This window comes from Apaloderma vittatum, unplaced genomic scaffold, assembly GCF_000703405.1.
Source record: "Apaloderma vittatum isolate BGI_N311 unplaced genomic scaffold, ASM70340v1 scaffold6618, whole genome shotgun sequence".
NCBI lineage: Eukaryota > Metazoa > Chordata > Aves > Trogoniformes > Trogonidae > Apaloderma > Apaloderma vittatum.
The window spans coordinates 1-15,326 of NW_009732318.1; the positions used below are offsets into that span (position 1 = coordinate 1).

General features: G+C 41.6%; 2 protein-coding genes across 2 annotated transcripts in view; one reads left to right on the forward strand and one right to left on the reverse strand.

The window, feature by feature from the left end:
* Positions 1-493: 493 nt before the first annotated feature.
* On the forward strand, positions 494-3,909 carry RPS3A (ribosomal protein S3A; the record flags this gene model as incomplete). The annotated part of the gene is made up of 5 exons (XM_009875473.1): positions 494-640; positions 1,948-2,135; positions 2,309-2,517; positions 3,042-3,151; positions 3,743-3,909. Coding segments are annotated over 5 exons (776 nt in total), but the record flags the coding sequence as incomplete, so codon positions are not given.
* A 6,710-nt stretch (positions 3,910-10,619) lies between these two features.
* SH3D19 (SH3 domain containing 19) overlaps positions 10,620-15,326 on the reverse strand; it is a 28,651-nt gene continuing 23,944 nt past the window's right edge. The window contains exons 10-14 of the mRNA XM_009875472.1: positions 14,251-14,438; positions 13,944-13,996; positions 13,264-13,450; positions 12,251-12,348; positions 10,620-10,736 (exon numbers count right to left, since the gene is read on the reverse strand). Of these exons, the coding sequence (XP_009873774.1) occupies positions 10,620-10,736; positions 12,251-12,348; positions 13,264-13,450; positions 13,944-13,996; positions 14,251-14,438 (643 nt within the window). The remainder of the gene's footprint in view (positions 10,737-12,250; positions 12,349-13,263; positions 13,451-13,943; positions 13,997-14,250; positions 14,439-15,326) is intronic.

The window sequence follows — 15,326 nt, forward strand, 5'->3', positions numbered from 1 at the left end:
GCCGTGCGGCCCGTGGGAGAGCAGGGCCGGGCCAGCGCTCTGCGCCCGGCTCCGGCTGTACTCCCGGGCGCAGGGATAGTGGGCCCAGCTTGGTTTGCCCGCTGTAGAAGCAGGGGATCTCGGATGATGGTGGTGCAGACCTCGTTGTGTCTGATGCGTTTTACCTGCAAAAGTCGAGAGATGAAGTGGGGTCTGTGTGGGAATGTTAGTTACAGTGCGCCACTTACAGTGCTTCCGAGCGGTAGCCAGAGCTGTAGCGCTGTGTGGTTTTATTTGTCAGCTTTATGATGTTTCTGCAGCTGATTTTTGTCTTTGCTGAAGTAAATTGAAAGAATGCCAGCCTCACTGGAGTGAGTAATGCTAACCGTCTGTATTACGTACTTACCAACCCATCTGCGTTGAACCTGAAAGCACAAAACGTTGACGCTTGCATTTCCTTTTCACAAAGCGTATGGGGAGGGGAAGGCTTTACTTGAGCCTGGTTTACTCTGAGAAAATAATTTAAAAAAAATATTTTCTGCTTTATTTAAATCAAGGGTCGATCCTTTCTCCAAAAAGGACTGGTATGATGTCAAAGCACCAGCAATGTTTAATATCCGAAACATTGGGAAGACACTTGTCACCAGGACTCAAGGAACTAGTGAGTAGTGGGGTTCTGTGCAGTAGGGGAAGATGTATTTGTGCCACATCTTAGCTTGAAATCAGACTTGATTAACTGCTGGCAGATACTTTTTGCCTCTAATGTTATGAACATGGAACTTGGGGCTTTTTTTTATTTAAAAAGTGTCTCGTTGCCCAGACAGGTTGTGGAGTCTCCTCTGGAGACATTCAAAACTTGTGTGGATGTGTTCCTGTGGGCCCTACTTTGGGTGATCCTCTTTTGGCAGGAGGGTTGGACTAGATGTTCTTTTGAGGTCCCTTCCAACCCCTAACATTCTGTGATTCTGTGAGTTGACATGTATTTAGTTGCAGGAAAGTTAATATGGTGTGGTTCACCGTTGCACAAGCATTTCAGGCCCATGGATATGATGATGCAGGAGGACGCGCCTGAAGTTTCTCATGAGTGACTGTTGTGGTAACCGAGTAGTTTCAGGAAACAAGGAATCATTCTGATTATCACAGAGGGAAATGTAGAAACAGTGTTACAGGAGATCTTGGTCATAATAGGATCACAAAAACCATCGTGTTAGACTGAAATAGGAAACTTTTTAGGTAAAGAGATATTTCTTGAGAGAGAGGTAGAATTGCTAACTTAATGGCAGCATAAGTAGATGTACCACTGCATGGTAAAGTTTTTTTTAATATGATCTGGCATACCTTAGGGAAAGGAAACCTGTTGGGAATGCAGGGTGATACAGATAGAGGTGATTCTGGTTTTGGAAGGTTAGCTGTGTAGAATGCCAAAATAGTTGCATTATACTGTTTTGATTGCACTTAAAATTACAAAGATGATTGTGATTTCAAACTATGTACATGTGAAATAAGTAAAATAAGGGCCACTGTAAACCAAGTATGACTCAGCTGGTATTAAAATGGTGTGTTGTTAGAGGTAGAGCTCTAAAATGATTGTACTTAGGTTTTTGCTGCTGCTTTATCTTTGCTGAGCACATGTGGGATTTTTTGTTATTATTGTTGATAATTTCCAAATTGTAGCCCCTTCCACATTAAGAAAAACAAAACAACTTATTAGACATGCTGGGAGCTGCAGTATACTGATATTTGTGTTCAGCATCCGACACAATTATCTTTAAAAGATTCCTCAAAAGGTTAACAATACACTCTTTGGTTCTGTGAGTTGATGTGATCTTGTTCAAGATGCCACTAGCTTCACAGTTCTGAAGCTTATATATCACACTGCATTTCCGTTTGATGTTTTCTAATAGTATTTGATTGGAATGGTAATTTTCTGATGTAATAAAAGGTGTTTTATTTTGTTTAACAATACAGAAATTGCCTCTGATGGACTGAAGGGTCGCGTATTTGAAGTGAGTCTGGCTGATCTGCAGAACGATGAGGTGGCCTTCCGTAAATTTAAACTGATAACTGAGGACGTTCAGGGCAAAAATTGTCTGACCAACTTCCATGGAATGGACCTCACCAGGGATAAAATGTGCTCCATGGTCAAAAAATGGCAGGTGTGTAAAGAACAAGGTCTGTGTTGTGACTGGTGCCTTTAGGAAAGGAGGTAACCAGCGATGCATTGTAAAGCTACATTTGAAGTGACATCAGGAGATAACTAATGAATACGAGGTGCATGTTTTTGAGAAACTTGTTTGCCTTGTTGACCATAAATAACTTTCTTTTTCAGACGATGATTGAAGCCCATGTAGATGTCAAAACCACCGATGGTTATCTACTGCGCCTCTTCTGTGTGGGTTTTACGAAGAAGCGTAATAACCAAATCCGCAAGACCTCGTATGCCCAGCATCAGCAGGTTCGACAGATTCGCAAGAAGATGATGGAAATCATGACCAGAGAGGTCCAGACCAATGACCTGAAAGAAGTTGTCAATAAGCTGTAAGCCCTTTTCTTTTTTTCTCCCCTACGGCTTAAGTAGTTGTTTGTTGGTCAGTCGCTACTGAGCGCTTAGGGAAGGCTGGTGTGTTACGTACTGTTTGGCGGACGCCTCTCATACTGCAGAGATCATGTGCAATGTAAAATCACGCTTTCCAGCCTTTTGTTTTTTTTTTTTTTTGATTCATGTTTCTACAGACTGAAATTGTAATACTGATCAGTTGGGGCTCTGAATGGTTCTGGGTCCTTCTGGTAGAAGGAAGTTTTCCAGAGTGTGGTGTTTGCTACCGAAAGTTCAGTTGCAAATTTGCTATCAAAATGAGCACGTTTGCAAATAGGTCCCTTCTAACATCACAAGGAAAATATATTAAAATCCTTGATGAAACTTGTTCAGAGAATGAAGGTAGTGTTGATGATGCAGACTTCTGTAGAATATTGCGTATTCTTGGGAATTGTTTTAAGCCCATGTTGCTCATGTAGGCACAATTTTTAACGCTCTGGTACTGACATGCTCTTTGCTTCCTCAGGATCCCAGATAGCATTGGCAAAGACATAGAGAAGGCGTGTCAGTCCATTTACCCTCTTCACGATGTCTATGTCCGCAAGGTTAAAATGCTGAAGAAGCCCAAGTTTGAACGTGAGTCAGTTACTGCAAATATGCAGCGTGCTTAGAGGAGGATGTGGGAAGCTGTTAGCTTAAAATGCTTTTGGATAAAAATGTTAAAAGCAGTATCATAAGCTTAAGTGACTGCAGTAGTAAAAAGGCTTGTCCTTCTGGTCCAGCATTTGGCTTCAGGCTTGAAAGCCAAGCAGCGACTTCAGTTTTGTATTCTTGCGTGAAACTGCCGCTGAATGTTTAAAGGCTTTGGCTTGGGAATGAATGATGACAAAATGTTTCGGTCCCAGATGACATGGAATGATTCTATCTTTCCATTTTCTGACATTCCCACATAATGGCAGTAGTAGGTTCTCGACTTGACATCCTTTTCAAAAATAATCAAGGTTTAATTTGCAGTTTCATGATATAGCACTTAGTTCGCTGCTTGTTTTTGTTTGACTGCCAGTTACTGCAACAGCATCTCCTTGCATGGGTTTTCTGGAATGGCTTCGGTCATACTCACATTATACATTCTGGCGGTTTAATTTGTATATGATGAGTAATTCAGTAATTTAAAAAAATGTTTAAATAGGTACATCTCTCACTATTTGTAATACTCCTTCTTTTTAGTGGGCAAGCTGATGGAACTGCATGGTGAAGGTGGTGGTGCTGGAAAACCTTCTGGTGACGAGGCAGGCACTAAAGTAGAGCGAGCTGATGGATATGAGCCGCCTGTGCAAGAGTCTGTCTGAGACTAAAAATTGATCGAAAATAAAAGTTTTAATATACGGAACTAATGTTTGCTTGCCTGTATTGCTACTAGGTAATATTGGATATCTGATGGGTTTTTAATGAGATAAACCTATTGCCTTGCTTTGAAAACAAAAGAAAAAAAGCCAAACTAGTTACGGACATCTGTTTTTGACGATGAGTCTTGTGAGATGGGTGGAAAAAGGTGAGTTGTCCTTTTTTAAAGGTGGAAAATACGATACCAAGGATCCTGTATGTCATTTTTCCCCCAGTAATTTTGGTCCTTGCAAAAGAAACCTAGCAGATGTCTGCAGAGGTTGTGTTGGTGAAAGGGGATTCAGAGAGGGGTGTTATACAGGGCAGGGGAAATTCACTGTTTCAGAATTGTTACTGCAGGGAAGTCTTAGGGATTTACCCAGACCGCTCACTTGAGAACTGCATGTGTGTATGTTTAAGCTTCTTGGGTGTAATTTGAGATGATCTCTCCTGGGATAGATTTGGTCTCTCATACTCAAAAGGTGTTAAAAGATCTTAAAGGTGTAATTTTGATTATGGAAGCAGGGTCAGTTTTGAGCAGTGTAGAAATGCAATGGTCTGTGTTCTGAAAATAAAGCACATTTAAGTGATTTGCTGAGTAATTTTAAGAGTGCTTTTTCCATTATCTGAACATTTTTGCTGGTTTGAGTGTGCTCTTTTTTCTGGCTAAAATGATTATTTTGTACTAGCAGCACGTTTTGCTTAGAACTGGGCAACAAACCTAAACTTTGTGCTATTAAATTGTTGATAAGTTTGGATGGTAGTGACCTGTTTGAGGAGGTCACTGAGGTAGTGGTGACTCTAGGAGTCAGCTGTTGAACAGCTTAGGGCAAGAAGCGGAGGGAAGTGATGAAATGTTGCTGTAGCAACAGACAGTAGGGAGAAAGTAGAGGGGCACTACCTCCAAGGGCTGTACTTGTGCGTCGGAGATTTTCACCTTTTCCTACGAATTCTGGTTTGGAGTAAGTAATACACAAAACGAAGAGTGTTTTCTCATTTAGAAGTCTGTGGGTGATGCGATTTCATGATGTGATTCCAAGGGACTCATCTGATAGGGGGGATGATATTTACCATAGCCCATTACTTAATATTCAGGTGACTATTGTTGCTGGTTTGTAAATACAGGCCTACTTGTGCTTTTTCCAGTTTGTGTGGTGGAAGAGGAGTGAGTGCTCAAAACGTTTGTGATGTTGAAACAGGAGAAAGGGAATAGCACTGCTTTTAATCTTCTACTTTGCTCTTTTCATCTGTATCATTGAGGTAGGTGTCATTCTCCACTGAGAGTCCCAGACAAGTTGTATTTTTGAAGCCATGAATTGAAACAGATGCCCCTTCATTTCTCTCAAAAAAGATGAGAACTTTTCACTGGAGTCAGAAAAGCAAACTGTGATTTTTAGGGGAAGTGTGGTGAAGTTGAAAATCCTTGAACCAGTTACTACAAAAAGTCTGAAAGCAGGTGTGTAAGGGTAAGATCTGTCAGAACTTTCTAGAAATGGATGTGTGTTGGGTGTATTTTCTCTTCTTAGCAATAGTTCCTAAGGGACTGAACTGGCCTTTACTCTTTCTAGACTGGGATGGTTGGAAATCCTGAGGTGGTGTTTCTGAGCTCATTTCTGAAAACTTAAGTTTCTTTTGTTGTGTTACTTTTTCCTTTGGCTGTGTGTCTGAGCATGTTGTTGCAAAAAGGCTAGTCCAAGAAGATTTAATTTAATTTTGGAAAAGTAGACTACTGGCGTTGCCACCTAGGGGCTCTTTATAAAATGTTTTCGTATGGCAGGGAAATCAAGCAGGAAGGAAAATTGTGTATATTCTCTGTTACAAGTATCAGCTGAAATATCGTGGTGTGTGTGAGTAGCAGCAGTTCGCAGACCACACTTAAAGTGTGTGTAGAATTGCTGATTGGCTCAGGGTCAGCCCATGTCTTCATCACAGGTAATCTTCCCACCACAGCAAGAGTGGAGCATCATCATCCTGTGTGATGCTCTGACGGCTGGTTGCTGCAGGTCGTGAGTATCAGAGATTGTGATAAGTGTGGAGTCCACTCGAGTCCAAAGGCTCAAATAAACAAAGCCATCAGGATCCTCTGAGGGGTTTGGACAACTTGTAAAGGGATGTGATACTGTATTATTTGTTTGGGTGTGGGGTTTTTATTTTTTCCTTTTGTGTTAAATATATAGAATCATAGAATCATTAAGGTTGGAAAAGGCCTCTAAGATACCACAGAATCACACACAGAATCACAGAATGTTCGGGGTTGGAAGGGACCTTGAAAGATCATCTGGTCCAACCCCCCTGCCAGAGCAGGATCACCTACAGTAAGTAAGTCACACAGAAATGCACTGTCACCCTAAAACTAACATCACTATTAAACCATGCCCCAAAGTGCCACATCTGCATGTTTTTTGAAGACCTTTAGGGGTGGTGAATGCACCACTTCCCTGGGCAGCCTATTCAGTGCTTCATGTCTCAGTGAAGAGATTTCTCCAATACTCAATCTAAATCTCCCCCAGCGCAATTTGAGGCCACTTCCTCTCATCCTGTCCCTTGTTACTTGGGAGAAGAGACTGACCCCCACCTCACTACAGCCTCTTTTCAGGTAGCAGGTAAGTTCTCCCCACAGCCTCCTCCAGACTAAACAACCCCGCTTCCCTCAGTCACTCCTTTATAAGACTTGTTCTCCAGACACTGCACCAGTTTTGTTGCCCTTCTCTGGACCTGCTCCAGCACCTCAATGTCTGTCTTACACTGTGGTGCCCAAAACTGAGCACAGGATGCAAAGTGCAGCCTTGCCGGTGCCAAGTACAGGAGGACAATCATTTCCCTACTCCAGCTGGCCACACTATTCCTGATCCAGGCCAGGATGCTGTTGGCCTTCTTGGCCACGTGGGCACACTGCTGGCTCTTGCACAGCCAGGTGTCTGCCAGCACCACCAGGTCCCTTTACTGGGCAGCTCTCCAGTCACTCCTCCCCAGGCCTGTAGCACTGATGGGTTGTTGTGACCCAAGTGCAGGACTGGACCCTTGGCCTTGTTGAACCTCATGTAATTTACCTCAGCCTGCCCAGATTCCTCTGCAGAGCCTCCCTACCCTCCAGCACATAAATGCTCCTCCTCAGTTTGGTGTCATCTGCAAACCTGCAAAGGGAGCACTTGATCCCCTCATCCAGAGCATTGATAAAGATGTTAAGACTGGCCCCAAAACTGAGCCCTGGCCCTGGGGGGATCACCACTTGTGAGCGGCCACCAACTGGCTGTAACACCATTCACCAACACACTAGGCTTGGCCATCCAGCCAGGTTTTAACCCAGTGACGAGTACACCTGTCTAAGCCGCCATATAAGCAGAATGAGATCCATAAAACCACCATGTCTAGTGGTGTCAAGTTCAGCTCTCCACAGCATAAGCCATCATGACTTAATTATAAAAAAGTTTATTGGTTAAATACATTCTTACTTTACAGAGGTACCATAACAAGCTTACTGGACTTAAAGATTTATTTAGGACACTGTTAACTGTACACAGAACAAAGATGTCTTTCTGAAGATATTTCCAGAGGGTGGGTCAAACAGAAAATACTTTGATAAATGAGGCTTTTATTATCATACTAATGTATGGGGATCTAGCTGATTTTCAAAGTTATAGTTGGATTTCGCTACCATATTGGATTTGTGCTCCACCTCATTCTCAGGGTGTAGGTTCGTTTTTTGTTTTGCTTTGTTTTCAGATTATTTACTGTACACCTTAGGAATTCTATGTTACGATCTGTATGCAGTTTCATGGCGCTATTAGGCATCAAGTCTTAAGAAAATCCCTTCCTGGAAAAGCCAAGCATCTAACTTGTTTCAGTTTTACTAAATATGCCCCCTTTTAGCTGCCCGCAGTAATACGGGCAGCCTTTAGGTGGCACTCCTTGATCTGCAGATAAGGCTTTGCTCTTCCTGCCCTGCATTACAGGGAGGAGACGTTTAAAATAAAGCAGAGTGGCCTTTATCTACTGACAGGCACTGACTAAACATTCAGTGGAAGTTACAAAAACAACTGGTCAATACAAAGTTATAAAAAAGAGGAAACTGGAAAAAAAATATTAAAAAAAATCAGTTTTACTTCTGTGACTTGTATCAAAAATCTTAGAAAACTGCCAGACACACGGTAAGTAAACATCATACGCTTAAGCCTCAACCATCCACTGCAGTGCTGCTGTGTGTCTTTGGAGGCCCTGGGTGCTCTTTTTCTTGGTGTGGGCTCTGCTTGGTTCTGCTCTTTCTCCCCTTCCTGTACTCACTGGAGGTTCAGGAATTGTGTTGGCACAGGCCACGGTGGAAGAAGCCTGATTTAATAGGGTGATCCACTGAAAATTTATGGTTGAAAAGTCTTGACTGGGCTTGCAAGAGTCAGGAAAGCTCTATCTATCTATCTGTCTCCTGGGATTTATCTAGAAGGAGATGGTTGTTTTATCAGAATAAACAACAACTTTGGAATCTCCTGGCAGAAGAGCTTGGAGAATGAGAAGGGTTGTCCTTGGAGATGGACTTGATGTTAAAGTCTGATTCACAGGAGTTCTGGATAGGCTTGTTGGGCATGGTGAAACTGAATAATACTTGAATAAATTAGAATAGCACATAATTTATCATTGTTTGTATAGTGTTGATCCCCTTGACGAAAGTAGAACTCCAGTTCTCTGCTCATTAAAACTTCATGCATCTCCATCCCCTAGTTGCGGGAAAGGCATTGCTGCAGGTTAAATATACAACACTGATGTTCCTGAAGCTTCTAGAGAGAAAAAACCCACCGGAGGGCTGAGGCCAATGTCTATATTTGCAGGTACTGTGGCATAACAGTGACTGCAGTACAAAACAGTGCCGAGGACCTCACCTCTGTGCTGCGTGTTCCTCAGGCTCGCTTCAGGTGAGCTCCTGTCTGCTACCGAGACTGGACACCCGTTCCCTGCTGTGGGGGAGTCCTTGAATTTTGGCTTTAAGCTGATTTCTGCCTGCTGCGATGGTAACCAAGCACAGCACGTGGGGAGGGGAAGGCTTGCTTAGACACCAGTTGAGGTGTGCCACGGCCTTCTGCAGCAGTAGGTGTTTGTTGCCAGAGTACTCAGGCTTCCTATCGATAAAGCTGTAGGCAGGCGTGTGACTATGTCAAAACTACCTCAAGGTCAGCCATGATGGATTCTAGTTGCCAGTCTCCATCCACCACTCAGCTGTCAGCCCTTTTTCAACCTCAACTTTCAGACTCACAAAGAAGAAGGTATCTTGATACCTGGTGACCTGCATCTCTCTGAAGTAATGACTTGTAACAGCTTACTGCTTCCCTTTCGTTATATAGTACAAAAAGCGATGGAACACAGTCAGCAGTGAAAGCGCCAACTGCAGCACGTTTTTTTTCTATTCTGCTCTGATGAAGTTAGCAGTTAATTGAGATGCATTTAACTGTTTTGTCAGAAGCTAAGTGTTGCAACAAGGAGTTTATTACCAGAAGTTCCTATAATGTGAAGGTAACTCAATCGTGTCTGTCTCAGTTTGTTGTTTGAGTCACCCTGCTGCTTTTTACTTAAATGCCTTTGTTAGAGCTTCTTGAAGTAACCTCTTGCCAGGCATGTTCTCCTTAAAGCCTCGACAGACCATTTATACTGATGCTCAGTATAGTTGGTATGTGGTAACAAACTGCAAACTAATCCCTTGTCTGCTGAAAGCTAAAACCGAGGCTGTATAATATTCTTCATGTTAAGGATAGGAATAGCGTTACCGAAGTATGTTCCAGTGCTTGAGTGACAAATGAAATGCGAACTGAGTGAAGCCTGGCTTTCCACTTCCATGAAGGGGGTGGAGAGGCAAATAGTTGGAATAGTGCAGCTACTGCACAGAGGGGATCTGAGAAATCTCAGTAAATGCTGTCCGTCACAATTTGAGCTGGGGAAGGAGGGTACGGTGGTGCTCGAAGAACAGTGGACAGCGGAAAAATCTAAACCTCTATCTGGGAAGGATTTGGGGGGAAGGGAGGAAGGCCTAAGATGATTCATACCAATTTGAACCTTATTCATTAAGAAGTAAAAATACTTAAAAGTCCTACTTCTGTCATCTTCCTGTATGAGCAGCTTGGGCTAAGAAAAGAATACTACTACACAAGGATTTGCTTCTGAGTTTTCCCTCTTACCAGTATTAGATTTGATATTTTTCTACTATGAAATAGCAGTTATCTTCCTTATGCTCTAAGTCACAAAACAAGTGGATTCTACTGCTAATGTGGAAGTTAAGCAGTAATGAAACCTGAATATCAAACTTGAGCTACATACTGAGTGCTGCAATTATATCTTTAAAACAATTTTTTAAATTGGATTTTAAAAAGGTTTTTTTTAAAAAAAAAAGCCAGTCCAAAGAAGCTTACTTTATGCAGACTTTGTGCGTGATAAATGTAATACCAGATAGTAAACGTACTAGAATGCTATTTAAGTTAAAATGGTGTTGCACCGTAGTATTTCCCAAGTTGGAAACCACTAAAAATCCTGCTTGTATTTGCTCTCGGAGCATTCATGAAGCATGACTACAGACACTGTCACAAGAGATTAAAATTTTCTTATTCGACTTTAAGACACTAGCATGACTGCCTAGAAAAAGTAGTGCAAAACATTGATAGTCAAAACATGTTTGTCTTTGCTGTGCCTTTAGGATAGAAAACATTCTCTCCCACATGCAGGGAGTACGAAGAGAGGCAACACTTCACGGTGTTTTTATAATCTGAACAAAGTTCTTGGGAAATATCCCAGACTTCCCTTGTATCTCTCCACTCATCCAGTCCTCGTCCACAGATTCCAGCTCTGTTATTGTATCACCTGCCTGTAAGAGAAGGGGTAAAGTGATCCAGTGCAGCTTCCCATGCAATGTTAATGCGTGCATAGCTGATGTCATTCAGAAGCAATTAATATCCATCAAATAAAGCGGGATGTGGCCAGCCTCTTCTGTTGATTACATCTCTTCGAGACTGTTTGCCAAAAGCAGCTGAAGTTTCTTGTAGGGTAAATACTTGTCTATGCTGAAAAATCACTGCCTTCCAGAAGGAAAAAATAGCTCTGCTGGGTAGCTTCTTGTATTGCTTAAGATCTCCAGGTGGACATGTTAGAGAGCAGGCTTCCAGGCCCTCTGCCTTGTTATTGGTTTCTTTACTTAAAACACTTTTTTTCCTCCTCTCTTTGATCCTCTGTGGTTTTTTTTGCCCTTCAATTTAGTCCCAATATTTTCCAGCCCTTGGAAACTTGCCTTCCTCAAAAAGGAAAGCAATTGTCTAAGTAGCTCAGTGTTGCTGTTTAAAATAAACTACAGCTTCTGTGCTTGATCCTTGTTCCTGTTTTCATTGTCCCATGCCACACCCTTCATCCGAAGGTACCGCCATGGCCCTGGCCTTTCTTCCAGTACCAACGTTCCCTTTTTCTGCTTTAGAGAATCATCTATCCTTTCAGCATTGTGGGCTGCTAATGCTGAAACTAATTATTGTGCTCATTTTTTCGAGGTGATAAACGCTATTCTGGGCTTGCTGTGGAAGCCTGCTGTTTCTCAGAAACATGTTTTAGAGGACAGTTACCTAAATCATAACTTTGAATCTGCAAGGACATGCTGCTCCTTGTTCATGCTTCTTAATATTATCTGAGCATCCAGCAGCTATTTCATTTCTCCCCTTGCTCCCGCGGCAACTGTGTATTGTGCTGGCAAACTTTTACGTTTTGCTGCACTAGGTGTCCCTCAGAGGCATTGCTGCTGTAGCACTGGCAGTCGTACTATTATCCTCCTTCTCACTGCTGTCTTTCTAGTTAAAAAAGACGCTCCCTTGATCATATCAACTGATTGAGAACTGAAAGTACCGCAAAATGAGGTTTGTTTGTCTTGTCATGTTTACTGGTTCAGAGAATTCACATGAATTCTGCAAATCCTGAGCTCTTTTCAGTGCCTTCAGGGAACAATTTGCCAATATGAAACAGAAATGATAAGGGCAAAATTTCCCTTTTTAGGGAGACTGTTTATCAAATATGTTAATATCTATGCCTGTTCCCGCTCGGTCCCCATGTGTTGCCTGGTCTAGTCGAGAGGTGGCATCCCTGCCCATGACAGGGAGGTTGGACTAGATGATCTCTAGGCTTCCTTCCAGCCTAGGCCATTCTATGATTGATATGATATGATATGATATGATGATATGATATGATATGATATGATATGATATGATATGATATGATATGATAGACATGACATGTGTTTAGTTCTTTCTTGTTCCAAGCCTATTTTCACAGTGGATACATCTTAGTTTTAGCATTCTTTGAGAGCATAAGACCTCTTGGAAAATTGGACTGAGAGGTACTTACTTTGAAGGAAAGCTCATCTTCATTTTCTCCATGAAAATCGTAAAGAGCTTTGGCTTTTCCTTTCTTCCCTCCCACAGAGTGTGGCAACTCTACCTTGGCTGCAGAACATGGACAAGACAAGTTATTTGGACTGGAGTGAGATAAATCTGTTTCTGGAGAAGTTTTCTGTCATTTTCACGGGGTGTTCTCCCCAACTACGGGGGTGTCCAGATGTTGCTACTACTGCTACTTAGCAAATCCACTGTCCTACTGGAATAAAAATCTCTACTGCTACCAGTTCATTTTACAGTACTAACACATGCTCATGGTTTTGCTTCTAAGAGGGCTAAATTTAAAGTTCACTTACTTGAACTTTCCAATGGTGGTATCTAATAAAAGCTGTCTTTTCCTCTTTGTACTTGGAGATGAAGCGGCACTTGGTGTGTGCTATTTGCCAGTTAGGTAGAATTTATTTCCTGTCAACTTTCACTCATGGCTTTACTTGCAAAAACTATGGGGAAAAAAAATGTGATTTTCTGTGTCCTCTGTGAAGGTTTTGGCTGCATTGATTGGGGACGAACCTGGAGCTTGAGGAGAGCAAGAAGCATTCATTCCTCGCTTCACCAAGGAGATTACATTAGTTCTCTGCCAAGATGCAGCAGTTGTAGTTATTTACAGCCCTACCAGCTGCAGTGTTTCTCTTCAGCTGAGGGAGCACCTGATCCTGTGTCCCCCCCCCCCATCTTTTGTACCACTGGATTCCTACTAAAGGCAGCTGAAATGAGCCTGTTTTGCCTATGCCAAAGTCATAGTTTAAACTATCCCAGAATTTGTATCGCCTCCCAGATTACTTACTCACTAGAGCATTAAATTGCCATTATTACAGAGGGTGGTTCAACACTTAGTTCAGTTTTAGGATCTTAAGGACTGTTGTGGTGTGTGGCTTGTTAATGCAGTAGAATCATTGGGGTCTCCCAGAACTCTGTCATTAATGTCACAACCCAACGAATTGCCATCTAGTAGGAGCACTGTACCTGAGCAGATCTGAACAAAAACTGCTGGGAAAATCCCTTCCTTTTCATTCAGTCTTCCTCTATACCACTCCAAATCTACTTGCTCCAGTATTTGGATGTAGTCTCCCTTTTTGAAGGACAAATCGTCTTTGGTTTCTGCTGTAAAATCATGAAGCGCTTCACACCACTCTACTGAGTGTCTGTTGTTCTATTCAAGTGAACAGAAGAAATGCATTAATTTTAGAAGCATTAATGGAGCCCATAAGCTGATGGATACTGGTGAAAGCAGCTGTACAGAACATGGGTGTCCTGACTTTGTCTCATACAATAGTGTCACTGCAGATGTAGTTTAGAATGGCATTTCAGCAATTACCACAGAATTTCAGCTAGGCTCAGACACATTCCTTTTTATCATTGGTGGCAGGGGACAGGATTAATAAATTCAAAATTAGACCACTGCAGTAACACTTAAAATAGAGCTAACAAGAATTTGCTTAAGTACAAAGGACAAAAATTTACTTATGTTAATTTGCCAGAAGCTATGAATTCCGTCAGTTTAGGCCAACTGTCAGAATGCTGTGGGAGTCGTGTTATGTTCAGGTTTAAAGTTGTGCAGGTTATCTGACATTCTAATAGAAAGTCTATGTAAATCTATGAAACGGCTATGTAAATTCTGGCCCTTACCTATAAAATTTCATTACCTGAGGAAGGGGAGAAGAAACCTCCACTTTGTTCTTCAGTGCTGCTCCCGTACCTACGGAAGCAAAGCACAACTTACAACAGCAGCAATGACTATTTAAAATGTTACTAATGGTGGAGGTTTTAGATATTCAAGTATTATTAAGAATAGCTCCTTAAGAAGTCTTATTATTCATTTTGATTTTTTTTTTCATTTGTATTCTCTCCCTTTCTACCTCCTTCTCGTGTTCATTGTCCTTTTGGACTTTTCTCCTATAGGCATGCTGTACAAAACTATGTTCTTGAAGATTTTTACCAGCATATTCATACCTGTTCCAGGCAGATCTTCAATTACTTCCACAAAGTTCAAGGGGAAAATCCCAGACGTGCCTCTGAGCTCTCCTTTGGCCCACTCTTCATTTACATATTCTTTAAGGATAATAGTTTCACCTTCTGAAAAACTGAGCTCATCTTTCTGATCTCCAATAAATTCAAATCGTGCTATGCATCTCGGGCCTCTGCACAAAGAAAAGAGAAACTTACTGTTCTCATTTATTATCAACGTCTGCTTAATAATAGGGCAGCATTGTGCAAAATATGGACTGCTATCTTTAATTAAGATCATGAAAGAACGCAGTGAAGATAGAACAGGTGGAAAATTGAGGTCTAGGCCTGGTTCTCATTTCTGCCTGGAGGAGCTGGATGCAACTTCTGCATCCCAGTTCCTGGCTATTACAGTATTTTGCACATGACTCTATTTCTCTTCCAAACAACAACAACATGTTTCACTTTGTTTCCAGGCTGCCTGTCCAGTTTTGTGGGTTTTGCCCACATCCAAGTAAGCGTCCTCGTTAAGAGTTTGATGGTTTTCTGATCTGGCAACCAATTTAGATGCAGTCTAAAGTGACATCCGGTTAGATGGGTTGGGTGTTGTGTATTTGTCTCAAATCCTGAATACATGGAGGTTTCATAGCTGGGAGTTAGTTTTTATCTACTTCAATGAACTTTGTTCTGTAAAACCTATCCCAGGCATAGGGAAATAACTTATCTATTGAATCAATGCATCTGATATAATTTTATAGAACTTTTTATAATACTGAAAAACTCAAATTATTTTGTTTCCCCACTTAAACAGATTTAATGATTTAATACACTAATAAAATAAATTTAAGAAATTAAGAGAGAATTTGATTTATCAGAAATACCGTGCTGGAAACATGTGATAATAGGCTTTAATTCTTTCTATAGCATACAACCGATGGAAGAAACTTGATTCTCACCCCTGTCCCCCACTAGTATCTTTGCAAAAGGCTTCAGGACAGAGCTAGCACATTCTGCTTCTTTCTTAGCTGCAGAAGCAGCTTTTAAAATAAAGTTTCATTTAAGACAAGTCAAGCTTGATCTGA